Source organism: Equus caballus, chromosome 2 (assembly GCF_041296265.1).
Source record: "Equus caballus isolate H_3958 breed thoroughbred chromosome 2, TB-T2T, whole genome shotgun sequence".
NCBI classification, from domain to species: Eukaryota; Metazoa; Chordata; class Mammalia; order Perissodactyla; family Equidae; genus Equus; species Equus caballus.
In genome coordinates this window covers 41640830-41668543 of record NC_091685.1, presented here as the reverse complement: position 1 = coordinate 41668543, position 27714 = coordinate 41640830, and the positions used below count along the sequence as shown (strand labels likewise).

At 59.3% G+C, this 27714-nt stretch overlaps 1 protein-coding gene across 4 annotated transcripts; it reads left to right on the top strand.

Annotated features, from left to right (window-relative positions):
• Positions 1-27205, top strand: TMEM201 (transmembrane protein 201). 4 transcript variants are annotated; one of them, XR_011433454.1, is made up of 12 exons: positions 1-235; positions 7193-7313; positions 8034-8228; positions 9584-9760; positions 11591-11943; positions 12610-12813; positions 18345-18577; positions 21983-22054; positions 22694-22993; positions 23565-23669; positions 23798-23935; positions 25081-27205. XR_011433454.1 is itself a non-coding variant. In XM_023635840.2 (11 exons), exons 1-11 carry the CDS (start codon positions 123-125, stop codon positions 25176-25178), a joined length of 2004 nt encoding a protein of 667 aa, XP_023491608.1. In that variant the 5' UTR covers positions 1-122; the 3' UTR covers positions 25179-27205. The 4 variants fall into 4 exon arrangements, 3 of the variants coding, with proteins under 3 accessions (XP_023491608.1, XP_023491611.1, XP_070109782.1); XM_023635840.2 differs by lacking the exon at positions 23565-23669; XM_023635843.2 differs by lacking the exon at positions 23565-23669 and having other exon boundaries at positions 23798-23949.
• The last annotated feature ends 509 nt before the right edge of the window (positions 27206-27714 follow it).

Here is a 27714-nt window from a genome sequence, read left to right as displayed (position 1 = left end):
GGGGGCGGGCCCGCGCCGGCTACAAAGCGGCGAAGGTCACGGCGCGAGGAGGCGCGCGCCGCCGCCCCGCGTCCGGCCTGCTCCCTCGGCCCTCCGGCCCGCCGCCGCCCGCGTGGGGAGCCATGGAAGGAGTGAGCGCGCTGCTGGCTCGCTGCCCCACGGCGGGCCTGGCCGGCGGCCTGGGGGTCACGGCGTGCGCCGCGGCCGGCGTGCTGCTCTACCGGATCGCGCGGAGGTGAGTGCGCGCGGCCCACGCGGCCTCGGCCTGCTGCCGCCGCCTCCGCGGCCCGGGCCCGCCGCCTGCCGGCCGCCCTCCGCCCGCGGCCCGCGGCTCCGGGGCTGCTGGCGCCTCCCGCCCGTGCCCGGCGAGGCCTCGGCGGCGCGGTGGGGCCCGGGATGAGTGCCCGCGCGCTGAGACCAGCTCTGCACCCCCGCCCCAAAACACCGGATCTGGAATCCTTAGTCGGGAAGCCGCCGAGGAGTGGGTTCGCAGACCCCAGGAATGTGGGGCGGGCCAGGGCAGCCAGCGCGTGGGTTACAGACTCCCTCCCCCACGGAGACCGTGCTGGCCAAGCCGCAGGGTCTGCAGGGCCCCCCCACACCCACCCGGCTCCCCAAGCCCTGCAAGAGAATCGAGCGGGCATCGGGCTGCTCTCAGTGCCTTTCGCCCTTAGCCCTGCTCCGTGGTCCTGAGGAGCACTCTGGGACGGCATGATACTAGCTGGCACTTACGGTCTGCATATGCTGGCTCAGGCGTTGTTCTGAGCTTACATTAGCCCGTTTCAGAGTCACAACCCCTGCTTTCCCTGGAGAAGGTGCTGGATAGAAGAGCTAAAACAGTTCTTGACAATGAGGCGAGTCCGGGTGTGAACTGAAGCAGCCTGGCCCTGGAGCCTGCGGTCTTAACCCCTAGGCTACACTCCCTCCAAGAGCGGGAAAGCCTGGTACTGCAGAGGTGTTTAAAATGCGCTGGGGTTGCTGCTGAGCTGGTTCAGTGGCCACCCCAGCCCCCATCCTGACTTGGGCTCAAAGATCATGCATACCCCCATGTTCAGAGCTGGCCTCTCTCATGGCCTCCATGGTCAAGGGTAAAAGCTTTATGGCCCCTTGCTTTATTCACCAGGGTCTCAGGTACCCACCTGTTTCCCCACCTGATCCACCCACCGGAGAACAAGGAACAGAAAAAAGGTGGGGTTGTAGCTTCAGCAAGGGTTGTGGGGAGCTCAGATCTTAGGTGAAAGAAGTGAAGGAGCTAGCCTACAGTTGCTGGGCAGCAAGTGGCAGAGCTGGGATTGGAACCTGGGCAGTCTGGCCAATGTTCCTTCACCACCACCGTTACTGCTGCTCACTGGAGGAGAAGAGTGAGGGCGACTGAGTCACAGGCTTCCCGGAGGAGGAGGAAGGGGTAGGAGGGACATCAGCTGTGTCTGCAGGATGAGCCAGACTGGCAGGCTGAGGAGGGGGCGGCCTCCCAGGGGAGGGCAGCCTGGGATTGAGAGAGCCCCCGACTAAAGGATCCTGACAACCCACGTCTAGGGTGTCCCAGTTCCTGTCCAATTTCTGGAAGCTGCGGGGGCTTGCAGGACCAACTGGTTCAAACCAGTCATTTTACACACGAGAGAGCTGAGGTGCAGAGGCGTGTGGCGATTTGCTCAGGCTCCCAGAGCATGTTGACAGCAGAGATGGATCAAGAGCCCAGTTTGTCTTCTGGACGCTGCTGCTGCCCATTTAACCCAGGACAGGGAATGTTGCCCCAAGGATCTGAGCCTGGGCCGTGGCACTGTCTCCGAGCCTTGCAATGCCTCTTTTGTTTAGCATGGCTGGATTTGGACTAAGTTGGCTTCGCTTTGCCTCGCACTCCAGTATCTTGTGCTGCCCCTCTTCTCGGGGGTCCTGTCTGGGGCCAGCCACAGCTTTCCCTCTGCCGGAGACAGGAGTCTGGGGCCTTGGTGCAGTGTTGGGTGAGCTGGTACGAGGGGAGCCAGGAGAGTACCTGGAAGGCCTTGTCACTCTAGTGGCACAACATGAGTCCTAATGTGGCAATGGGACCTGTTGGTTGGGCTGAGAAGGACCAGCCCTTTCCCAGGATGCCCTCAGATTCTCAGATCACTGGCTTTTGTCTAGGGATCATAAATTGGTCACTGTTGCAATTCAGAAGCAAGACCAGCCCTACAGAGACCGAGCCCTTCTCCCTTCCGTGGAGAGAATGCGTTACAGCGAGGACGTTGGCTTCGGCCACAGCATGGGTTTTGAATGTGCAGGGAGTTGGTTTTGGAAAGCACCTTGGCCAAGTGGGTGTTTGTGGGCTCTGCACAGAGATGGCAGAGCGACCTGGAGGAAGACTGACGGGGGAGCCAGGGCAAGAGGTCGCTTCTCTGAAGGGCTGGAGTCCTCCCAGAGTCTCAGGCAGGGCCACCTGGCTTCCCATCCATGGAGTGGTCTTGACTGGGTTATTGTTAATGATTCAGTGCTGGCGCTGCACCGGCACGCTGCTGTTTCCTGAAACCCCATTCTACAGATGAGGAAAGAAGGCTCGACGAGGACGTGCTTCCTGCCCTATAGCACCCGCTGTTAAATGGCAGAGCCCTGCCTCGCTCCAGCCCTTCAGCTCCTAACCAAACTGTGTGCTCAGATCTTCACTGAGCACCTTGGCCTCCACTCTGACCCCACGGGAGGTCGCTTGTCAGCACCGTCACAGAGTAGAAGCCTGAATTATACTTACCTGGCCTTGCTCGCCCTGTATCCAGGCAGTCATGATGGCTTCGTATGCCTGCCCCCACCCCCATTCCCCAGACTCCCACCCCTAGAGTCTGCCGCTTAGCACTGTGTCCAAGTCTGTCTTCTGCCAGCACATCCCTGCTTGGGATCTCAGGGGCCTCCTGCGGCACCCATAGGTGTTTATTGGATTGTCCACTTTGTCGTATTTGGAGACTGAGAGGATGCATCCTCCTTATCCTTGCATCCAGAGTCCCCGTTTCCTGCCCACCTCTTGTTGTGCTCTCCTGGTACTGCACACTCTGGCTGAAGGGATGCCGCTCCGTGGACGTACGCTGGGTGGTCCCACCCTTTTTGCCCAGCAGTCCCACCCATTTGAATGCCATCTGCTTCTTTTGCCCTGCTTCTGGCCGCCAAACTTGTTCTTTAGGGTGATGGCAAATGCTCCACTTGTTGGCCTCTCTCCTGTGGTGTCTGTCACCAGCTGCCCTGTGAGGTTGCTGTTCTTGTCCTGGTGTCCAGGTCAGAAGTGGAGAGCCTTGCTCATTTCTGCCTCCCCGCAAGCCTAGCATGTGTTCAGTAAACTCTGGGAGGCAAACGAGCGCAGTCCACCCGCTCCAGGCCAAGTCTGCCCTTGGAGAGGTGGGTCCAGGGGCTTTCTGTCTTGGTGTTGGCAGGACTGCCGTGGACTTAATTGTGCTTTGCCTTGAGGCCAGGCGGGAGGCCTGGGGGCCGTGGGGCCATGGGAGTCCTGGCTCTGCTGAGTTGCATTTTGGTGCTGCTGACATTGCAGCCCAGGAGATGCCTTCTTGGATTCTCCCAGTTAGATGGGACAACATGTGTTGCCCACTCAAGGCACAAAGGAGCAAGTGAGGAGCTACCTAGGGATCCAGGAAGGACCCCTTCACTGTGAGGCTGTCTTGGGATGTCCTCTTGGGGCCGTGCCAGAGGCTGACCTCTTGGCCCCTGAGGGAAGCAGCCTGATTCTTAGAGAGACCATCTTCCACACCCTACCAGGCCAGCACACAGTGCCCAGGGTCACAAGCTACATGCTGGGCTCCTCTCGGGGGAGACTGGGCGCTTCTCAGAGCCTGGCGGGCACTGGTTGATACATTGGCCTCCCCCATCCGGTGTCTCCTTCATGTGGCACGAGAGATGGGCTCACTGCTAGAACAGAAGACACATCCCCCCCCCGCCGCCCCCGCCCCCGTAGGGAATGGCAGGATGTCAGGGCATGGGCTTTGTTTTAACCACACGTCCATGTTCAGGGCTGATGGGGTGATACCATTGTTGGTCTTTTTTTCCCCAGTGTGTGTTCGGGGCTTGTGGAGGGGTGGGTCCAGAGCATGCAGCTGCCCCTGGCTCCTTCCAGGGGCCCACCCTGCTCTTGGCTGCCTGAGGCCTCTTCCGGCCCTAGCAGAGCCCGAGAGCTCAGCACGCAGGTAGCGGGAGCTGGATGAGTGCCTTCCGGGCCTCCAGTCTGCCCACCCGCAGGGGCCTGAGCTGCCTTGTCGAACTCTCTTGCCTGTGTTACAGGGACATTTTGTCTTGTCACCTCAAATCTTGTCCACCACTAAGAGTAGCTTGTCCTAAAGCCTTGCTAGGGACGAAGGCTGTTGGCTTTGGGGAGAAGTGAGTTGAGGGGTTTATGACAGTGGGGTGGGGGGGGCATTTCCTGAGCAGAAGCAAGACAGGGCTAAGCTGGCTCAGAATAGATTAACCCAGACCTCCCATGTCAGGCCTGGTAGAGGTGGGTGCAGGCCCAGAGGCCAAGACCCGCCAGCCATGGAGACTAGGAGCTGTGAAGTTGGCTGTCGAGTGCAGCCCTGGGATGCGTTTCACATTTGCCCACGTGTCTAATGCATGAAGTCCTGGGAGGCCGCTGTGCTGGTGTGTGGGCACTGAAATTCACACTGAGCTCTCGGTCGCGTGGCTTCCTAGTCCTGCCGCTCATGGGCCTGCGGACCCTTTCAGGGCTCACTCCAAAGGAGTCATGAGAGATGACTCCCCAGCATGTGGACCCCCACCTGGCCACGGTGGGCAGCAGCTGCCGTGGCCACGGGAGATGGCCAGTCCTGGGCAGGGATTACCAACGGCTGGGAGTGACAGGAGCTGGAGCCACTGGCCCCAGGGACCAGGGCTAATCCCCCTCCTCCCCTTCCTGCCACCAGCTTCCAGGCCAGGCTCATTTCCCTAGCAACGGAACTGGAGATTGAGAGTGGAAATGATGACTCCCTGGGGTGGGAGGGGCTTTGTGGCTGGTGCCCTGGACCAGAGCCGTAGCTCACGCTCACCAGTTATCAGTCCCAGTGCCGGCCTCCTTATCCCTGCCTCTTTATCCCCTTCCCTGTCTCTCTTTATTCATAGGCTGCCAGCTGATCTGCCTGGTTCCTCTCCAGAGGCTGAGTGTGGGGTTCTAGGGTGCAAAGGCTGAGGGGTCCTTCCACGAGACTGGAGGGGCCCAGGGGGGCAGATGAGAGGTTTGGCAGGCCTGCGGCCTGCATCATCAGCCATTAGGACACGCCCTCATGCACAATTACAGAGACACCTGTAAAGTGGGTACAAATTAACAAAGAGAAAGCCAAGTGCTTAATTGCCAGGAATGCCGAGTGCACTCGGCAGAGTGGAGGCTACCCCTCCAGCCGGGGCTGCCGCGCCGCCTCCACCGTTCTCTGCGCGATGCCCGGTGAAACTGTCTGAGTGCCGAGCACTGACCCTGCCAGGCAGAGCGCCTCCCTAAACTCGTTGGATCCTCTCAGCAGCTTCTCTGGGCCAGGGATTATCCCCAGTCATCAGATGGACAAATGAAGCGGAGGTTCCAAGAGGGAATGACTCTCCCTGAAGGCCACTCCCGTGGCTGGTGCTGAGCTGCCCAGTGCCCTGCCCTCTGGCTCCGCGCTCTTGATAAGATGTGGCCATCCCTTGTTGTCCATTGTGAGGGCTTTGGCCTGCTGTGGGGCTGCGGCTGCTGGGAGCGATCCAGGGTGCCCTCAGTGGACTCTGGAACTCTTCCCTGCAGGGCCCAGTTCCATCTCCTCTGTCCAGCTCCTCTGGCTCCGGTGAGAATTGGGTTGAGGGGTTTGTGACGGGAGCTGGGGGGCGTTTCCCTGAGCTGCAAACTCTCTCCACCCTCCCCACATAACTACCGTTTATGGGGCATTTGGGCTGGGAACTATTAAATACTTCCCACACTTGACATGTTCTGGTCCCCAGTTGACAGGTAATAAGACTGGGGCTTGGAGAACTCTCTTAACCTGCCCGTGGTCAGTTGTACATGGTAGAGGGGCAAGGCCGGGAGGCGGCTGCAGTGTCAGGAGCAGGGGCTCTGTTTCCCAGGGACCAGCCTTCCTTCCAGGCCCCTGGCAAGCCTGAGGACAGGCTAGTGACAGAGCTGGCCTTTTTCGTTGCAAGTCTTACGTCATTGGATCCTTGTAACGTATGGATGCCGTGCGTGCTATGATGGCTCCCACTTGGCAGATGCAGCCAAGGCAGAGAGGAGGAACTTCCTGGGGCCCACAGCGAGAAGTGGTGGAGCCGGGACTCTGGCTCCCGGAAGCTTGGAGCTGTGTTGCGCTGTGGACAGGAGGGCCGTCTGTGTGTGTTGTGGTTGCCCACTCCAGCAGCGGCCCAGGTGGCTCCCCCAGCGCTAGAGTGGCCTCTGGGGGAAGGCAGAGGGACAGGAGCGGTGAGGCCAGGATCCCAGGGCTCAGGCAGCTGCCACCCGTTGCCCACATTGTTGCTAGATTCCTGGGACTGGAGGGCTTTGTTGAACAGTTGCTGCACACACCGCCCCCACTCTCCATAGCCGGTGAGGGGGGTAGAGGGGCCCAGAGCAGAGATCCCCCAGTGTCTGCACTGGGATTATCCTGCAGACTCCACCTGTCACCGCACGTGTGGCCAGCAAGGGCCGCTGTGCCCTGCCTGCCCTGTCCCCTCCACCAGAGCAAGTTGGCCCCAGGCTGAGCAGCTGTCTCTAGTCCCCGCCCCTCCGCCTCCTCGGCCCTCACTCCTGGGGACTTTTCTTCTGTGAAGCGCAGGAGGCTCCTTTGCTGGGAAACTCCCCAAGGAGCACTGTTTCCACAGCCTGGGAACAGGCCTCTCCAGAAGGGCAGGCAGTCCTGGAGCCTGGTCACTGTCGGCCCCGTGGTCTGACCAGCCTTGACCTCTGTTGTCCCCATGCCTGAGCCCCAGGACACGGGGGGCTGGGGGCCCTGGGTCCCTGTGTGGACACGCTGGAGCCAAGAGTTCTGGTGAGTCTCCAGTGGCTTCCCCTGGGGGGGAGGCTTTGCCTGGAGAGCTGAAGAGAGGCGCGAGCCAGCGTGGCCTCCTTGCTTGGTCTTCCCACTGGATGCAGAATGTCCTGTCAGGTCCTTGTCCTCCTGCCTGCCCCAGCCTGCTTCCCACACCCTTTCCCTGGTCTCCCGTTGCTTGGGTGGCAGAGGTCTTCCGGCTGACTGCACTCTTTCCTCGTCCACAGGAGGCAGCCAACGCACACCATCGTCAACTGCTGGTTCTGCAACCAGGACACCGTGGTGCCCTACGGGAACCGCAACTGCTGGGACTGCCCCCACTGTGAACAGTACAACGGCTTCCAGGAGGTGCGGGGCCACTGGCGGGCACATGGGGACCGTGAGGCCACAGCCTTGTCCTGTCCCCTGTCCCAGGGCCCCTCACCACAGCCCTGGCCCTGCACCCCTCCTTTGAGGATAGGGAAACAGACTCAGGAAGTCGAGGTGACTTGTCCAAAGTCACACCGCTAAGACTGGCAGATTTGGAGTTCAAACCCAGATCTCTCTGGCTCTGAAGCTCATTCTGTTCATTGCCCTAGCCCAGGGGTGGGCAGGCTTTCTGCAAAGAGCCACAGAATAAGTATTTTAGGCTTTGCAAGCCGTATGGTCTCTGTCACAACTACACAGCCCTGCTGAGCCACCATAGACAGTAGGTAGACGAATTCGTGTGGCTATGGTCCAAGAAAACTTTGTTCACAAACACAGCCCTGCCCACCAGCCGTAGTTTGCAGACCCCTGGGCAGACCACACTTTGCAGACTGAGTTCCCCAGTGCTATAGGGTTCTCAGGAATGATGCTGGGAGAGGCATGTGGGTGGGAGGCGAGCTCCAGCCTGGCTGGCTGCGCTCTTGCCAGCGTCTTGCCTCTTGGGTTCCATGTGAAGTTTCTTTGGAAGAAAAGCTGCTGTTCCATGTAAGAAAGAAGGGGAAGGTTTGACATCCGCCACCACTTCCTGGAGCTTCGCCACACAGGGCCCTCTCACTGTTGGGTTGGGGCTCCCCACTGACTTTGGTCCCTGTCCTCCCCCAGAACGGCGACTACAACAAGCCGATCCCTGCCCAGTACATGGAGCACCTGAACCACGTTGTGAGCAGTGCGCCCAGCGCCCGCACCCCTCCACAGCCCCAGCAGTGGGTGAGCAGCCAGGTGCTGCTGTGTAGGCGGTGCAGCCACCACCAGACCACCAAGATCAAGCAGCTGGCGGCCTTCGCCCCGCGGGACGAGGTGAGGCTGGGACAGGGAAGGGGACGGGGAGGGGGCTGAGGGTGCTTTAGAGCAGCTGAGGGGGAGGCGTGAGCCAGGCTCTCCCAGACGGTGGCTTTTCTGTCCTGAGTGCCCGCTGGGCCCCCTCCTCACCCTGACCCTATGCTGGGCCCACATTCCAAGTGTGTTATTTCTTCCATCTCAGTTGGAGCCTTGCTTCTCGCTCTCCTTCTGTCTCAAGGTCTCTGTTGTTTGGGCTCCAAGCCTGGAAATATCCTGAGAACCCTAGTTCCTGCTAGTCCAGAGGGGTTTGCCCCTGAGCAGGGGGAGCTAGGATCCTTGGGCTCCACCTGGGGCCCTGTGAGACCCATCCTCTCCATGTCCCTCTGAGTTAGTCTTGCCCACCGGCTGGCTGGGCGCTTGGCTCTGGAGTCGGTGGAGGATGTTCTCGGCTTCTGGGAGAAGAAGGAAGATAGGCACTGCTGAGAGCCTTGCCGTTCGGAGTTCACCTCCCCTGGGCCCGCCGTGGAACCCAGCAGCCTTGTTATCTAGCTAATCCTGCCTGTCCACCCCACCCCCAGACCCTGCCCAGTCCAGGGGTCCTGTGACCTCAGGAGCAGATCCCAGCTGAGGCCTGAGATGCCAGCTTTCCCCAAGTCCAGCCTGGGAGGGAGGGAGGGAGAACAGGTGAGTGAGGGCCAGGCGTGGAGAGATGGGGAATCTGCAGAAGGGAAGGCATGTGTGACTCAGCAAGCAGGGCGGCTTTTCTGCATGTTTGGTCCCAACAAAAGGAGATCAAGCTGATATCCCTCCTAGCCGCTGCGGCTGAAATGTTTGGCCCCCTGGAGACGGGGAGGGAGAGGTGCTTTGCTGCATCTGCGGGGAAGGAGAGGTGGGACTCAAATCTTCTGGGCTCTTCCCGAAGCCCCAAGAACCCTTCAGCCCCCACGAGGGCCAGGCCCTGCCTCTGGGTTGTCCATCTGCTCAAGTCTAGGTAGTGTCAGCCGAGAGCCCCCTTCTCCTGGGGCACGCCTGCCTTCCTAGAGCTCTGGAGTCCAGGAGCAGGGCCTGCAGCAAGGACCCTGTCCCAAGCTCCAGGCCTCCAGGTGCATCCTGTGGAACAACAGAACTTGGCTAGACTATCTGCCATCACCTGTGGGCCCCTGCCGTATCCCAGGATCTGGGCCAGTCCTTACAGCTGACGTTACCATATGCAGTGAGCTGTTTGTCCTGTTGGGCAGCAGGGGAGGCAGGTTCAGAGTGGGGACAACGTGCCTGTGGTCACCCCACTTGTAAGTGAACCTAGATTCGCCTCACTAGATGGGCAGCCTCATTTGCCCCCAGAGGACCCTGAGCCTCTGCCCACCCCTCTGCAGGGCAGGTACGATGAGGAGATCGAGGTGTATCGGCACCACCTGGAGCAGATGTACAAGCTGTGCCGGCCATGCCAGGCCGCTGTCGAGTACTATATCAAGCACCAGAACCGCCAGCTGCGCGCCCTGCTGCTCAGCCACCAGTTCCAGCGCCGGGAGGTGGACCAGACCCACACACAGGTCTGAGCGAGGCCTCCCAGTCTCGAGTTTGTGCAGGAATCCCTCACAGAGGGCTGGGCCCCAGACAGGAGGGCAGCTCTTCAGAGCTGGGACCCTTTTTCCTGGGGCAGCTACCTTCTAGCGGGCCCACATTCCTACCCTGTCCCCAGACCCCTTTGTGTCACCAGCCACAGTAGGTATCCCGAGAAGACTAGGTCAGGGTCGTGATGCGTTTGCTGCTGGCATACTTGAGCAGGGGTTGAGTTGCCCTGCTGCATCTGGGCAGTGACCCGACACTTGTGTTCAGACTCAGAGCACGCTTGGTGGTGGCTGCGCTCTTAGGAGCTGCGACTCCCATTTATAGCTGTGGGCACTAAACTCTCAGAGGTTAAATAATTTGCAGAGAGCCACACACCTGGGGTGTTGTGGTACCAGGATTTGAACCCAGGACCAGTCTGGCTAAAACTATCATTAGTTTTTATCACTGTACTCAACTAATGGGATTATCTGGTTAAAAAAATATGATACAGTAGGAAGTGGATTCAGAAGGAAAAAACATCCCCCCAAAGAAATTCCCACCCCTCGGGTCCCCACGTGTGCCCTGTGTCCAGTTGGTGTGTGATTTCTAGTCTCCAGCTGGGCCCATGACCACATGGCCACACCACTGGCCCACACGTCCATGTTTGCACAGCAGGACTCTCTGACCTTTGGTTTTCCTGCTTACCACTGTGTCCCTAGACTGAGCAACTTATTGCGGTATTTTTTAACTTAATTTTGGCCAGTTATCTATATGTTTATTGCAATTCCAGTTAAAATCACAATAGGAATTTTTTTTTTAAGATTTTTTTTCCTTTTTTTCCCCACAGCCCCCCAGTACATAGTTGTATATTCTAGTTGTGGGTCCTTCTAGTTGTGGCATGTGGGATGCCTCCTTAGCACAGCCTGATGAACAGTGCCATGTCTGCACCCAAGATCCGAACCGACGAAACCCTGGGCTGCTGAAGCAGAGTGCGTGAGCTTAACCACTCGACCACGGGGCCAGCCCCCACAATAGGAATTTTTGATCAGAATTTGACAGAAGGTTTAAAAAACTTATTTTAAAGAGTATGTCACCATAATATCAAAAGGATTTCTTTCTTTCTCTTTTTTTGCTGAGGAAGATTTGCCCTGAGGTAACATCTGTGCCAGTCTTTCTCTACTTTTTAGTATGTGGGCCGCCAGCACAGCATGGTCACCAACAGACCGGTGTAGATCCATGCCTGGGAACCGAACCCAGGCCACCAAAGAGGAGTGTGCCAAACTTAACCACTCGGCCACTAGGCCTGGCCCTCAAAAGGATTTCTTTAAAGAATGTGACAGAGAGGCCAGCCCCATGGCTGAGTCATTAAGTTTGTTCACTCCACTTCAGCTGCCTGGGGTTTCGCCAGTTCTGATCCTGGGCACGGACCTGGCACTGCTCATCAAGCCATGCTGAGGTGGCATCCCACATAGCAGAGCTGGAAGGACCTGCAAGTGGAATATGCAACTATGTACTGGGGGGTTTTGGGGAGAAGAAGAAGAAGAAAAAAGAACATGGCAGAGCAGTACCCCTCCCCACACAGTAACTCTCACAGGAGTGAAGGGCCAGAAATGGCACACCTCAGTGGGGGACAGTGATAAACCAGAAACAAGGCTGAAAATGCGTCAGAATTTAGAACCCAGTAAAGACAGCATCTCTGCTCTTCAGGACCTGGGGGGATTCTTGAGCAAGGGCTCTGGGGCCCTGGCCAGACCCCTCTGCACAGAGTGGGCACTGTGGGAATGGCTGTTGGTGGCTCTGGCTGTCTCACTGACCAGTATCTCCTTCCTCAGAGCTTTTGCTCGTCTGCGGTGAAGGCCCCGGTCCAGGTCATCGTGCTCCGTGCCCTCGCCTTCCTGGCCTGCACCTTTCTGCTGACCACCACACTGTATGGCACCAGCAACCCTTTTGCCCCAGAGTCCCCCCTGCCCCCGGCCCTGCCACCTGGTGGCAATGGCTCGGCCACACCTGACAACGGCACCACCCCTGGGTCTGAGGGCTGGCGGCAGCTGCTGGGCCTGCTGCCAGAGCACACGGCAGAGAAGCTGCACGAGGCCTGGGCATTTGGGCAGAGCCACCAGATGGGCGTCGTGGCGCTGGGTCTGCTCACCTGCCTGCTGGCCATGCTGCTGGCCGGCCGTATCAGGTGTGTGTGTGGCCGGGCAGGACAGGGTTCAGTGGGAGGAAGTGCTCAGGGCTGGAGCCAAGAGGCCCTGCAGGGCCCACAGCCTTGGGCTGAGCTCCACAGTGTAGCTGGAGCAAGATGCAGTCCCTCTTTTCCAGTGGCTGGGAGTCTGGTGGGAGAGAGGAAGGCAAATGACCTGCCTTAGAGGGGGCAGCGGTGCTCAGCCGGCCCACCACTCATTGTTGTGTGCTGGGGCTGCTGGGACCCAGTCGCCTCACTTCGCCCGCTCAGGCTCCTCGTCTGCACAGTCAGGGGGATGATAACCACCCCCCCCGCCCCGGGTTGTAGGAGGGTCAGGTGGGGTGCCCTGGGGCCCTTGCTTTCCCTCCCTGGGCAGTTGCACCTGTACCGAGTGGTGTCCCTGTTATCCCACAGTGACTAAAGGAGGTTTCTTAGCCCTGTTTTATGGGCTAGAACACTGACGCTTAGGAGAAACACCTATTCAGAGTGGGGCAGCATGTAAGTGTTGGCAGCAGGATTCTGAGGCCGGTGCTATCCTCTTGGCTCTGGATTCTGTCCCCTGAGCAGGGCCGAGGTGGATGAAGGAGGCAGGAAGTGGCAGAAGGGGTGGGGGGTCTTGTCCTGCTGGGATGGGCCCTCACCCCTGCCCCCATTCCCCCCTCACAGGCTCCGGAGGATCGACGCCTTCTCCACCTGCCTGTGGGCCCTGCTGCTAGGGCTGCACCTCGCTGAGCAGTACCTGCAGGCTACCTCGCCCAGCTGGCTGGACACAGTCAAGTTCAGCACCACGTCCCTGTGCTGCCTGGTGGGCTTCACGGCAGCCGTGGCCACAAGGAAGGCGACAGGCCCACGGAGGTTCCGGCCCCGAAGGTCAGAGAAGCAGCAGTGACTGCGGGGGGAGGACAGACGGATGGACAGGCCCAGAGCTTTGCCCCCCACCTGGAGCAGGGTCCCTCTGTCTGGCATCTTTCTTACCTGCCTCACTTCTGCCCCCACCCTCCTAGAGCCCCTGGGCCTGACCCAGCCCGTCCACTTCCCTAGGGACTCGGGCCTGCCCTCCTTTCTTCTCCCATGCCACCAAGCCATCCCCGAGCCCGAGGCACTCCCTGAGCGCCCTGCAGCTCCTCACCACTCGTGTCACCGCTGGCCAAAGACCCGCACGTGCCCCGAGACTGGAACACCCACGGCACCCACACACCTGCCTCTGACACCCTTGGATGAGGGTTGTGGGCCTGTTTCCTCTCCCACTTTGCCCCATCTCTGAGCCCCTGGCACATGCTGGTGACAGTGGCTGCATACTGGGCCCTTGCTGCATGGCCTGACCACTTGGGCTGCTTAGCACGGCAGGTGCTGCTGAGCAGGGGCCAGAGCAGAGCCCCCCACCTTGTCCCCACATCACTTCTCTGGTCTTTCCTCTTGGTCCTGCCCATTGCCTGGCCAGTGCTGCCAGAGATGGTGGAACCAAAAGGAAGGCAGGGTTGCCCCCCTGGGTCCACTACTCGTTTCCCTGCTCCAGAGACCCTGTTATCCCTCAGCCTCCTTCCCTGGGAATGGAGAGTACAATTCTTGGGCCCAGACTGGCCTTGATGAAGAGTTTGTGGGGTGAGGCCCTTCTCAAGGTGGACGTCCGCTAGAAAAGTCCTGCTTCCCCTGTGGTCAGCAAGTTCCTTCTTAACAGCCAGGCTGGTGTGGAAGCTTGCCTGGGGGTGGAGGGGGTCCCAAATAGTCTTTCCTTATTCATTTGTGGGCCTTACTATGAGCCAGAGAGAACCAGGGTGTGCATGCTCTGCCCATTCTCCTGGGAAGCCCCAGCTCTGCCCTGGAAAGGCAAGACCCTGACCCTTGTGGCTGAGCCCTTCACCTGCCCCCTCGGCTGGCATTCAGGCTCCCTGGGCCAAGGTTGCCCTGACGAGCTGGTATTGTAGGGCCTGAACTGCTCTTGTTGGCACCCCCCCCCCCCGCCCCCCATGCCCAGGAGGTCCCCAGTTTCCTCCTCTCACTGCCATATGATGCCTGGGAAAAGTGCTAACTGCCCAAGGTTAGCACTGAGTAAGGGGCCCCAGGGATGCACAGGCCCATCGTGACCCCAGGTCATTTGTCACCTTATTCCTCTCTGGCCTGGCCATTGTTACTCCCCTCCTGGTCCCTGGAGCCCCTCATGGAGGGTGCCAAGGCTCCTGCTTTCCACTTCCCTGTGGGGCAGCCACAGAGCCCACTGGGCATCAGCCTCTCTCTCCTTGGGTCACCTGGAGGGGAGGGACAGTGCTGACCCAGAGCCCCACACAGGGCTGCCTCCTCCCAGAGTCACCACTCCAGGGGAGGGGCTGGTGCATGTCACAGCCCTACCACTCCTTAGCTGTGTGGTTCTGGCCAGGCCCCAGCCTCAGTTTACCATCTGTGAAATGAGAGGTGGACCCCTCTCCAGGGCCCTTGACTGCTGACCTCAGTGTGGACCCGCTCTGGAAACTGAGGTGCCTTCCACATGCAGAGGAAGTTCTCAGCCTAGGGGCTGCCTCCAAGGGTCATGTCAGGACAATGGACCAAGGCTGTTCCTTACCTGGCGTCTTGCATTCTGATGACCCCAGAGTGGGCCTCACACTCCTTCCAGGGCCTGTGTGTCTGCCACTCTTCAGTCTGAGCATAAATCCCCCTGCAGGTGTGGCCCGAGTATGCCAGCACCTCCACTCCACTCTGCATGTCAGAGCCCAGGGAAGGCAAAAGCAGATTACAAGTTTGTGAGGGTCACATTCAGCAAGGGGCCACCAGCTAACTGGGCCTGAAGGGGCAGGTGAGCGACTGCCCTGGTCAGGCCCCTTATAGCGCCCCCTAGAGAGCTCGAGCGTCATGCCTGAGTCCCATTGTCACCCACTTGCCTGAGTGATTGGGTGGCAGCCTGTGCCCGCTTGCATCTGTGTATGGAGAGCCCGGATGGGTCAGGAGCTGCCCCCACTTAGCTGTGCAGGCTCAGCTGGTTCTGTGTGGAGGGTGAGGTGGACAACCATTTGGAAGATGGGGGCGTGGTGTCTGAGCCAGGAGCAAGGCCCACTGGCCTGTCTGTGTGCAGGGTAGGGGGCTCTGCCTGTCCCTCCGGCCCCAGGCAGCCTGCCTAAGAGGGGAGGGGAGGCGCAGGTACCGGGTGGAGAACCAGTAGTCTGTTGGCTGTGCATGCCCTTGTATCTAGAATCTCCTATTCTCAAGGAAACTGACAGTGCGATGCTAATTACTGCTTTTCTTGGCATTGAGTAGAAACCAGACATCTGTGTGTATGTGTGTATTTAAGTTAAATTATTTATAATAACCATAACCAGCTCTCTTGCTGGCCAGGAGCCCCTGCTGCGCAGATGTCTTTCTTGCCCTCTAGCGGGCTTAGAAAGACACCCATCTTGAGCTGAACCTCAATCGGAGGAAGGCGTCCTGGCCTTTGTGGAGTTATGTGTGACTTTTTAAAATTATCCTCTGTCCTTTAAAGTTTCATTACTTGGAGCATAGTCCAGCACCTTCTGATGTTACTGGCAACAATGAGGAAGTGCAGGTACCACTGGGATCATGGCTTATTAACTCAGAATGTGTCACCCCTGCCAGGGACCTCTCCCCTCCGCTGGGGACGATGGTCAGACCATCTGGGGTTGGGGTGACCATCCCGAGACGTGAGGGAGGTCCATGTCACTGTCTTCTCCCTCCAGGTCTGGGGTCCCCACCCTGGGCTGAGTAGCTCCTCCCACACTTGCCCAGGAGCAAACCGCCTCGACGCCCCGCCCTGGGAGGAGCTGTGTCCCTGGGACTGTTGCCGAGTGTCTCGTCGTCTCTGGTTGTGTAGTAGAACTGTGGATGATTGTCTAGTGACCCTCTGCTCGCTGTAACCACAACGCCTGGCCATAGATGGTGTGTTTTTAATGTTGTATTTTCAATAAATGCCTCCGGGGTCCTGCTTTTACCGGTGGGCGTCAGGTACCACGTCTTTTTTGTTTTTTCTTTCACCTTCCTTCAGAGGCTTCTGTACCAGGGGTGGGGGACTTTGGGGGAGAGATGTGCCCACAGGAGTCAGGTGTGGGAGCTGGTGACGTGGACACCAAACGACTTAGGGCCCAGCTATCTTCACATGCCGTCTTCACCTGCCTCCTGCGTCGTATTTTCCCCATCTCAATAAACTGCTTGAAATGTAGTCCTCTCTCTCCTTCCACTCCCGGCTTGGACTAGGATTGAGTTGAAAAAGACCAAATGTCCTGTGTGTGTCAGATGGGAGACAGTTGCACAGCCCAACCACTCCCCAGCACCCCTTTACCCCAGTGGACGTGCAGACTTGGATTCTGGGCTGAGTGCCTGTCTGAGACGGGGTTTGAGGGCGCGGGGCGGCCGGGGGGGCCTCGCCAAAGCAAGCGTCGGTACCTTTGAAGCTCTCAAGCCTGGCGGAAATGGAAGGCTTTAACGGAGGCTCCTGGGGGACCATCTTCCACACAGCCATGGAGAGAGCTCACATTTGGTGCTTTACAAGGATCTGCTAGTTGAGTAATGTTGCTGCCTGTCACAGCAAGAGGGGTCAGACCAAGAACTGTCTACCCGGCACTGCCAGCATTTTTAGTGGCATCAGAGATGGGGAGCAGCGCCTGTGCCGGATGGACCAGCGCCTCAGGCTGTAAGCACTGAGGCAGCCCCGGTGTGAGCAGGATCTGGGGAAACAAGAAGAGCTGGTGAGACCCAGCTTCCCATTCCAGCAGCTGACCACCTCTGAGACCCGCAGCCTCACTCAGACCTGCACCCCTCACCCGCTGGTTATTGAGGTGGCCCTTAGAGACTCCTGGCCTTGCTTCCGGGGTGCTCGGTGTGGGTGGGCGTAGGATGCCCAGCACAGAGTCCTGCTGCCACCTGGTGGAAGGGCCTGGGTGTCGCGTGCTCTTGTCAGGCTGCCGCTCTGCATGACAGACTTGGGTCCTCTAGGAGGTACAGGCCCCCACAGGGGACAGAGCTTCATGCGTGATCAGAACAAGCTGGGCAAAGGTCCCAGCGTACCTTCACTGCCCCTGTAGTACCCAAAGTGTCCCCCCAACTCAGGCCATTCCCCAAGGTAGTGACCCGTCCTGCTGAATGGTATTGCAATTTTAGAATGACGGCACAAAATCATATCTTCTGTTGAGAGACGGAACTTTCCCCTGGTATCTTGGGGGCAAGGAGGTGGGTGTCAGACAGGCTTGGGCAGGACAGATCAGCAGGTGGAGTGTGGGCACGTCTGTCCTAGGGCCACCCAGGTTGACCAGATCCTTCTGCAGATTCACTTGGTGAACTCCTGCCTTGATTTACCCAAATTCCCCAAACACTGGGGCCCTGCCTTTGTTTCTGGAGTCTAGATGGCCTCCTGGTGCTTTGAAAGGTATTAAAAAGATCACGTGATTGTACAGGAAGGCAATGGCTGACCCCACACTTTCCTCATCAAACTTGTTTAAAGTGAGGGGCGGAGATGAAAAACTGAGGAAATAGGTGGAATGTGGCTTGGCTAGTGGTTCCCCGAGCATTCGGTCGTGGTGGGCCCGGATGGGTACCTTAGCCGGCCCCCGGCTCTGCTGTAGGGTCTGAGCCAGCCTGCCCGGCCGTCGGCACATTGTCCATGGGCCCATTTGTCCCTTGGGACCGAGGTAAGGCTGGACCCCGCAGCCCCGTCAGATGGCAGACTAATGGATTAACTGCCTCTGCCCCTCCCCGTCTGTAATCGGTTGCCTTAATCAGAAGCATGGTTGACATTCCGGCTTGGGGCCACTGGGTCCTGTGGTGTTGTTTGTACTGTTCTCGAGTTAAAGAGACACTGTCACCCTCTGTCTTTCGGGCAGCTTCGCGATCGTTTGTGGGTCTTTTCTGAGTTTGGGTCTGGCTTGTGTCCTGCAAGAGCCTCTTCCCGGGAGCCCCAAGGCTGGCCACTGCCCCCTCCTCGCTGCCAGGGCTCTAGCGGAGTGTCGGGTGCCGAGAGCAGAGAGCAGCAGGGGGCTCCCTGAGCTGGCCACTGCGGCAGGAGGCTCTGGGCTTGGAGCAGGAGGTGGCAAGGGGGCGCCCAACACCGCCGGCCTGTACTGTGTGCCTGGCATGGCCGGCATCTTGCTTCAAGGCGAAGGGTTGGTGTGAGGTTGGTAAGGGTGACAGTGTCACTTTAATACTGAGACTCGTAGTGGAACTAGTTTGCTGTGAGGCTGGGCGGGGGGTCGGGGGGCATGCGGGAGGGGTGGGCACGCTGGCACCTCCCAGCCACCCGCTCCTAATGGCGTGAATGTGGTCGGACTGCTTTTCTGCTTCCACTAACACACGCCTCCTCGGGGACCCTGACTGAGGCCCCACCTTGCACGGGGGAGAGGAGCTGGGGCCTCCGGAGCCCCCTGGGCTGACTTTCTCCTCTCTCTCGTGCCCGACGGCTCTTGCAGGTACTTCCCCGGAGACTCCGCCGGCCTTTTCCCCACTAGCCCCAGCCTGGCCATCCCCTGCCCAAGTGTCGCAGGCTCTTCGCCATCTCTGTTCATCCCCACCCCACCTGGCTTCCTGCCACTCGCCAACCAGCAGCTGTTCCGGTCTCCCCGCCGGGCCTCGCCCTCCTCACTGCCAGGCCGCCTCAGCCGGGCCCTCTCGCTGGGCACCATACCCCCTCTGACTCGAGCAGGTAAGAGGCGCTGGGCATTGGTGGACTGAGCGAGCCGGGGGCAGCAGGCACAAGGGACTGCAGCCGAGCGCAAAGTGGGAGGGGCTGCAGGAGGAGTGTTGGAGCTCCTGCTGTAGAGACAGGGGAACTGGGTTCAAATTCTGGTGTGGCCACTTGGTAGCTGCCCTTAACCAAGGGACTTAACCGCTCTGAGCGTCAGTTTCCCTCAAAAAAAAATGAGACTACTGGTAGAACCCGCCGTGCATGTTGTGAGGGTTAAATGGGATGATATGTTTAAAGTGTGTCCAGCAGGTGTTCAGTAAGTGTTTGAGCTTGTTGGGGGTTGTCTTTTACCACCATTCTTACCATTATTATTACTGCTGTTGTTTTGAGGCACTAGGGGCTGGAAAATTTGCCCCCACCTTTCTGTGTGGTCCAGAGGGCGGGGATTCGGTTCAGGTCATTTTTGGAGCACTTGCTGCACGTGGGCCCTGGTGTGACCCAGACCTGGTTCCTGTGATGAGACTTTGTCTCATCCCCCACCTTTCACAGCAGGGTCTTCCTGGGAGGTTGGTTCTAAGTCAGATCCGGTGTTACCCACTCGGAGCCCTGCGAGTGTTCCATGATGAGCCTCATCACTTTGGGAAGGCGTCTGGCACAGGCTGGGTTTGCCTCCCCTCAGGGGTGTGGCCAGGGCTGGCTCCCTGGCTGCCTGGCTCCCAGGCCTGGTGCTGCGAAGCAGGATGCCATCCTAAGAGCGTGGGCGGCTTTTTGGTTAAACTGGGCTTGCTCACGGGCAGTGTCTCATTTAAGCCCCTCAGCTGCTCTGCAGGCAGGGGCTCCAGCTCCCGTCAGAGGCCCCGGCAAGCCCCAGCTTCCTTCCGGGACTTGCCCAGGGCCCCACTGCTGCTAGCACCTGGGGTTCAACCCCAGCTCAGGCTCTCCTACCCTGTTGTGTGCAGTCAGGCATCGTCCCAGGTCAGGAGGGTCCCACCTCAGGAGGGGCAGCTCACTGGAGGACACGGCGTTTGCGCTGAGTGCTGGCGAGGGTTCAAGGCCTTCAGGGTGGGACTGAAGGTATGATTGCCCCACGTACAGAGACCTGCACTCCACGTGTTTCTGTGTAACCAAACGTGAGCAGGTTGCTGGAGGAGAGGGGCTGCTGCCTGCCCCTCGACACGAATTGTTACTCAGCAGAGTTCTGAGCCCCTGCCTGCCAGGAGAGTGATGGCTGAGGCCTGCCCAATTCAGGCCCTGGGGCTGACAGGGCCACTGTGGCCTCTTCATGAACAGCTGCTGGAGCAGGGGGACCATGGAATGCCCTGGACACGGGAGCCTGGGAGGCCCCACAGCCAGGCCCTTCCCCAAAACAGTGTTCTCTGGAGCTCCCCACCAGGAGCCAGGGAGGGCACGTCAGGCCCTCAGGGTTGGAGTGGGCTAGTGGGGGCAGGGCCCCAACTCCTGGGCCTCTGCAGGACCAACTCGGGTGCAGACCCTTCCAGAGCCTCCTGATGGCCATCTTGTGGGGAGAGAGGGGTACAGCCTTGCGGGGAGGGCTGCCTCCTGCTTTGTCCTTTAAAAAATGAAATGACTTGAGTTAATAGTCCCGCAGGGTGAAAGGCAGGGACTTGACCTCCAAAGGACACATCCTTGCTCCCCATGTTCCCTGTAAGGCAAATGTAGGGTTAAAAACAGCCCCGGGCCCCTGCTGCCACCCTTTCCTCCATCTGGAGAAGACTCCGCTCAGTCTGACGGAGGTGAAATGTGGGGCGCCTCCCTCTCCCCATCTGTGAGCGGGGCTGGGAGTACACACTTGTCGTTGTCGTGAAGACTATATGCAGGAAACAAAGGTCCCAGGACCACGCCGTTGGCTGGGCACAGCCAAGCAGGCCCTCCGTCCGTGACCTTGGGTGGGCACATGCACCTCCCCGCACCCTAATCTCCTCAGATGGGGCAGCTGTGCCTGGGGGCTGGTGGACATGATGTGAGACCAAGTCAGGAGAGCTTCCAGAACAGGGCTCTCAGCAGGCATGGCTGCTGTTATCACTATGGGGTGAGGAATACCAGTAACAGCAAAACCAGAAGCCTGGCTGCTCTAAGGTGGTTAAAGTTCAGGCCATTCGCTCGTACCCCGAATTGATATTCAGGTGGTTTGCTTTTCCCCTCGCAGAGCTGTCCCTCCCTGTTTCCTGTGGAACTTGGGGTGGAGGAGGGCAGACCGCCGAGGGGACCAGGAGCCCAGCGTCTGTCTGGCCAGGAGCAGCCCTGCTTGGGCCCGAGCACCCCCGGGAGGACTCTGTGCATGCTGCCCAGGATGGCTGGGCTGAGGGGTTTCCATTTCAAGCCCCTTGGGAAGGGCTCAGGCCTTTGGGGCAGGGCCTGCCACCCACTGTAGACAACACACAGACTCCCTGTGGCCCTTCAGGGCTGGAGGCAAGGGCTCAGGAGTACTGCCCCCAGGGTGGCAGGGTGGTTCTGTGGGCTGCAGGCTGGTCTCAGAATGTGTGGTGATGGAGGGCGGATCCTGGTCTCCATTGCCAGGGGTCAAGGGGGAGTTTTTGCAGGACCTCGGGTCTCGTAGTCAGGAGGCCTTGGCGGTCCAGGGCTCAGGCGCTGTGCTAGCTTCCATCTTCCCGTGTCTCTCTCAGCTCTGCTCGCCTCTGTGCCTCTGCTGCAGGCCTCGTCCCTGCATCTCCACAGCTCATGCTCAGCTGAAGGACCAACATCCAGAAAGCAGATTCTTCGAAGGGCTCCCGCTGGGCTTGGGCTGTGTGGCCATCCTTACACAGTTACATGGGTTGACCTGGCTCTGTGTCCCCGGGCCTGGTGGGGACAAGGGGCAGGCAGTGCGCTGTGACAGACAGACCCCTCAGAGCCCCATGGATGGTGAAGCAGCAGCCACCTACAGCAGGGCACATGGTGGTCGGGGGATCTTTCCCGGCTCAGCTCTCAGCTGAGCACTGGGGGATCATGGACTACGTGAGATGGAGTCCCCGCCCTTGGGGTGCACTTGACTGAAGAAAAGGCAGCGTGTCCAGTGCTCCCTGAGGTCCAGCGCAGGCGATTGGGTGACTGGGGTTAGGAGGAGGCAGGACTCGAGATGGCGGAAAAGGCGGGGCCTTGCGGGGAGAGAGAGGCCCAGAAGGAGGCGTCGAGGAGTCCAGGTTGATCCAGGTGCTGACTTCTCGCGTGCAGCCTGCTGTGTTCCGGTTTCTTTGTCTGCAAAGAGGGAGTGTGCCTAGCGCGCCTCAGGTGGTGGTTTGAGGAGTCAGTTGAGAGCCTGTGTTTCTGTGAAAGCATCATGTGAAGACAAAGGTTGGGTTCAGCAGATCAGCCATGGGGCGGGGCACAGGGGAGGGCAATGGACAGGGCGGGTGCTCTTGGCCCTGAGGACCTGACTGTGTCACCTTCCTCTTTCCTCTCCAGATTCAGGGTATCTGTTCAGTGGGAGCCGCCCACCGTCTCAGGTGTCTCGATCTGGGGAGGTTCCCGTTTCAGGTACGAACAGAGAGCCAAGAGGAGTAATAGGGGAGCTGCTTCAGGTGGGGCAGCGTATGGACCAGGTTTTCCAGAGCGGTGGGTGGGGTGGGACAGCCGAGTGGTTAAGCATGAACTTTGGGGTCAGACAGGTTCAAGTCCCAGCCCTGTGCCTCCCAGCTGTGCAGCCCTGGGCAAGTGACTGACAGCCCTGTACTCAGTTTCCTCCTCTGTGAAATGGGCGTGATAGTTACCAGGATTAATAGAATGCTGTCATGCGTATCGCTGACCGCTGGTGGAGGCAGTGCACTCAGGACCCCACCATCAGCAGGGCTGGGGTTAGCTGAACTAAAGTCCCAAGAGTTTGTTCCTACTGGGCCTTGCTTCGGCTGGGGGAGGTACCAGGGGCTTTGGATAGAAATTAGGGGGGAGGTGGGCAGAGGGGACCTGGCTGGGGCTCCGGGATTCTCTCCTATCCCTCAGGTGCCTGGTGGGGTACGGGCCCTCCTCCCTCAGTTGCCGGCCAGACTTCCCTCTGTCCTGCAGTGCCTGCACAGTCTTGCTTTCCTCCTGACTGTGCAGGAGGAGCAGCAGGAACAAAATAGCCTAGTGGGTGTTACTGTAGCCAACGTCACGCCTTCCTCGTCCTCCACCCTCCAGATTACTTCTCCCTGCTGTCGGGGAGCTGCCTCTCCTCCCCGCTCCCTTCCCCGGCGCCCTCCGTGGCCGGCTCGGTGGCCTCCAGCTCTGGCTCTCTGCGACACCGCAGACCTCTCATCAGCCCTGCACGGCTCAACCTGAAGGGGCAGAAGCTGTTGCTGTTCCCATCGCCCCCTGGGGAAGCCCCCAACACCCCCAGCAGCTCCGATGAACACTCGCCCCACAACGGCAGCCTCTTCACCCTCGAGCCGCCCCAGGCCCCGCAGAGGCAGCCGGCGCGGGACAGGAAGCACACTGTGGGTACGGCCCTCTGACCACCCTCCTGGAAGGCAGGACCCCCTGGCGGGGCTGTGGAGGCACCTCTGTGGCCTCAGCCGACTGTGTGCAACTGTGGGGACACGGTTGAGGGGCTGCACGGGGCCCGTCCTTGCTCCTGTCCACGTTTGTGTGGCTCCTCTCCCAAGCTCCAGACACATCTGGCCTGGCTTCTGGTGGCCTTGAACCCTCCAGGACATTGCTCTCTGTTGGGTGATTTTATTTTCTTCTTTGCAATTGACCTTGAGGGTCCTCTGTTCCTTGGGATAGATAAAAAACACATCAAGCACTGCCAGGCTGCATCTGGTCATGGCTGTTTTTGTTTTGCTCAGATGGTGGTGGTCTGCAAAGCATTTCTACATTTTTTAAATTAGGCCTCAACTTTTAAAATCTAGAACTTTCACATGGATGTGTGGATTTCTTGACTCTTATGATGTCAGAAGATCTGGCCGCACTGGGCCCGAATACTGGGCAGACAGGTAGAAGGGCAGGCTGAGGTCCCCTGTCCCACTGACCTGCCCCCTCCGGATCCTTACATGTGGCCATCCTCTGTCAGCACCTGCTGGTATTTGAATTTGCTGCTCCTGATCTAAAACCGGTTCCCTTCACGGCAGCTACACAGCTGGGATCTGAACAAGGACCTGACCTCCCACTGCCCAGGGTAGGATGAATGGGTTGGGACAGGCAGGGCTGTCCAAGGACTGTTCTGGGATTGGAGGTGGAGCTGTCCCACATCTGTCCCTGCAGGTGAGCTGTGAGCACCCACTGAGACACCCCTTCTCTCTGCAGACACGAGTTCAATGCCAGAAAGAGGCAGCCCCTGCAGCAGCCACTCCATCAAGAGAGAGGACGACTCGTCACAGTCATCCACCTGTATGGTGGACACCACCACCAGAGGGTGCACGGAGGAGGCTGCCGCCTGGAGAGGTCTGCGCCCTGAGGTGGGGGAGGAGGGCAGGGCAGCATGGGGGCTGTGGGTCTGCAGTGGCCATCACCTCCTGGTCTGTCTGAGAAGGACCCCTCGAGGGCCTTTGAGTGACAGAGGACAGTTAGATAACGTGCCAGCGCTGTCCGGGTCCAGCCTGTGACTCAGCAGACAGCAGCCCCCTCGGGTTAGGGTTTGGAGCTGTGCTGTTACAGTAGTTTCTGGCCACAGGCGGCCACTTAAATTTAACAGAATTAAGATTTAACAACCATAAAAATTCAGCTTCTCAGCTGCACCAGCCAGGTGCTCTGTCGCCCCAGGTGGCCCACGACTGCTCTATTGGACAGCACAGACACAGAACACTGCCACCGTCACAGAGTTCCCTGGCAGGGTGCTGGCCTGGAGAGCGGGGTGCAGTGCAGCGGCTGGTGCAGTGCTGAGGCCTCCCTGGGCGCTGAGTTGCCTGGGTTCTGATCCAAGCTCTGCAGGCTGCGGCGGGTGTGAGATCAGATCCTGTCCCATGGGAAGCACAGCCTGTAGCAGGCCTTGTAGTCAGCACCTGGAGACCCTCCCCAGAGCATGGGGGCCATGTGTGTTGATGAAGATGGGTGGCCCAGCACGCAGGGAGTTCTGGAAAGATTGTTGGGAGCTGACTGGAGACGGGTGTTGCCCCCAAATCAGGTGGGGTCTGGGGGTTGTGACCTAGCAGCATCGAGGCCGTGGCCAGAGCACAGACTTGGGACAGGGCACCCTAGTCGGCAGCTTATTACCTCTGAGGCCTAGCCAGGATACCCATCTCCCTAAAGCCCCCATTTCCTGTGTGTAAGGCAGATATCATGCACCCCCACCCCCATCACCAAGGGACAGGCCCACAACGTCCAAGGCCTTGGGGACATACCTGGCGGCAGGAACTCAGAAAAGGAGGCACCTTTGGAGAGGCAAGACTTGACCAGGTGACCCTGAGTTTGCGAGTCTTTCCAAGTGGGAAGGCCTCTGGGTGCCAGAAAAGAACCCGGGGTGAGGCCTCAGCCCGGGTGAGATCCCACAACTGCGTCTCTGGTGGGCTGGGCTGACTGCTCAGTGACTCCACACACAGGTTCCTCTTCTGACCTTTGGCCTTTGACTGGGTCTTCCCTCTTTCTGGCAGGTCTCTTCGGCCCCTCCCTGGTCCGGGGCCTCCTGGCTGTAAGCCTGGCTGCCAATGCCCTCTTCACCTCCGCCTACCTGTACCAGAGCCTGCGCTGACCCGGTACCCGGAGTCTTGGAGGGCGCGTCCAGGTGCATGCTGCTTCCACCACTGCCGGCCTCAGGCCCTCCCCAGGGCTGCCGCCTCCGCCCTCTTCTCCAGGGCCCGTGACCTCGCTGGACTGAGTCCCGTCCTCGGGACACCTTCTCCTCACCTAACAATCTGCAGGGCTGAGTGAGGTCTGTGGGTTCACCCTCCTCCCTGCCCATCTCCTTGGCTGACGTTGGTTGTGTGTTTGGTGCTGACACTCTGATCCCAAAGCCAGGGATCCCCGAGGGGCCTCACGACCCTGGGGTCCCCTCCCCACGGTCCAGCCCTGCCTGGCAGGAATGCCACTACTACTGTAACTCCAGCAGGAGCCGGGCTGCCTCCTGACCCCTCGCCCACGGGCTGTGATCACATCTCTGTACTGTACTCCCCTGTCCCACCTGGCCGCCTCAGGCTCCCTGGGGGAGGAGGGAAGGATGGTCCCTGTGTCACCGTCCTCGACCCTGCCCCATGGAGAGTACACCTCCCTTGGGCAGGCCCCCTTGAGGACCAGCATTCTCTGACCCTGTCTTGCTCCTTCCTGCTGGGCCAGGCCTGCCCTGTGGCTCTCCCAAGGTGGGCAGGTGGGTGCCTGGGGTCCCCTGCCCAGGGCTCCTCAGAGCTCCTGGTTAGGGGCCTAGCTGGGCCTTCAGGCTAGTGTAAGCACCCCCCGAGGCTCTCTTCTGCTCACCTGCACCACCGTTTTATTACCTCTGTTGACCTTCCCAGGCAGCAGCCCCATTACCCTGAGAACACTACCCAGGGCCCACCTTGCCCCATCTCCAGGCCTGTGCTTCTGGGCCCCTCCCTCATGCTGCCCAAGGGGGCCTTGCTGGACCCCTCAGCCCACGTTGTACTGAGGGACAGGCCCAGGGTGGCCTGCAGGTCTCAGATGAGACTGGACCCCGTCCCTGCCCTACTGCGCACCTGGTTCTTTTCAGCCACTGAGACCCCAATTTCCTCTCTCATTCTGCTGTCACCGTGGGCTCAGCGTGACCTCTCTCTCCCAGGCTTTCTTTCCTATCCCACTGCCCTCAGTCCCTGCCACTGCCCTTCATTCTGACCTGCACTGCAGGTTCCTGCACCCTGCCTTGTGCTGGGGTCCCCAGAGGAGGAAGGAGGGACCTCAGTCTGGCATAGGGACCCTCCCAGTGCTGTGAGGACTGAGAGACTGTGCATGTGCTGTGGACGTGAGAATCCCCAGTCCCTGCTGCCCTGGGCCTTGGACACGGGTACAGCAGCGTGTGTGCGTGTCATTGCACGTGTTCGTGCCACTTGGGGAGGAATCAGCAGCCTCGGTGGATTCTGGGACTCACGGGGGGGCAGGAGGGCAGGAGGGCAGGGTCTTCACTTTGTCATTCAGGGATAAAGTTTAATTTTATTTTTCTACACATTTTTGCCAGGTAAGGCATTTTGCTGATAAGCAGGATGCCCCCAGTTCTCCCTGCCAGGGAGGTTTAGTTTTTTTAAGCTTTGGGTGCTTTTTTAGTAATTTTTTTTACCATGTGGGGAAGGAGACTCCTCTGACTTCCCTTCTCTCCTCTTCCCCTACTCCTGTCCTGAGTGCTACTGTTTGCTGCCCTGCCCCACCCCCCCAGGACTTGGGGACTTGGGGGCCAGGGGCCGCACCAGGACCCTGCGTCCAGCTGCCAGAGAGGATTCCAACTCGGAGGTGGCGCCTCTCGGCCCCCGTTTGTATAGTGGGCATGTGTGCTGAGTTTTTTAATTTTACTTTTTGCCTGACAAGCCAAACTCCATTCCCAATGCCCTTCCTCTCTGGCTCTGAGGAGCCCCCGCACCGAGTGCCAGCTCCTCTCCTTCCAGGCCCGGCCACCTGGCCCCTCCTGCCCAGGCCCAGCGGGCCCAGCACCCCCAGGGGCAGGGGAGAAGCTGGGCAGGGAGGGGGCTTATGTTCTCTTTCAAACAAAAAACACAATCTTATTTTTCTTTACAAAAGCAAAAAAAGGAAACCAAAAAAGATACCAACCTTTGAACTATACCTCAGTCTGTCTTGTCTTTATTCTCTTTGCTGGGACAGCTCAGGCCGGCGTGAGAAGGGCCCCAGCGGGTGGGGGCAGAGCCCCGGCTGAGGTGGAAGTGATGTCACTCACTCCCTTCTCCAGCCCAGAGTTTGGGTTGAGTCCCCAGGCTCATGGTGTGGGGTGGCGGGCTCAGTGTGACGTGTTCCCGGAAGGGCTAAGGAATTTGAACAGGAGATTAGCTGCGTGAGCCGGGCCTGGCCAGAAGGGTGACCAGGACTTTTCTGAGCAGAGAAAGGAGGGTGTTCCAGGAGAACAGTGTGAGCAAGGGCTCCGGCAGAAAGTGCTCACTTGTCCCTTCAGAAAAGCCTGTCCCAACCAGCGGTCGCTGACCTGGCCCCAGGGCTGCAGGGGTGAGGGTCAGCCGTGGGACAGAGACCTGCTTTTCTCCTGAGCCCACTCGGAATGGCCAGTCATCCAGCAGCTGGGTGGCGCCAGCCCTCCCAGTGCACAGCTGGACACCGCCCGC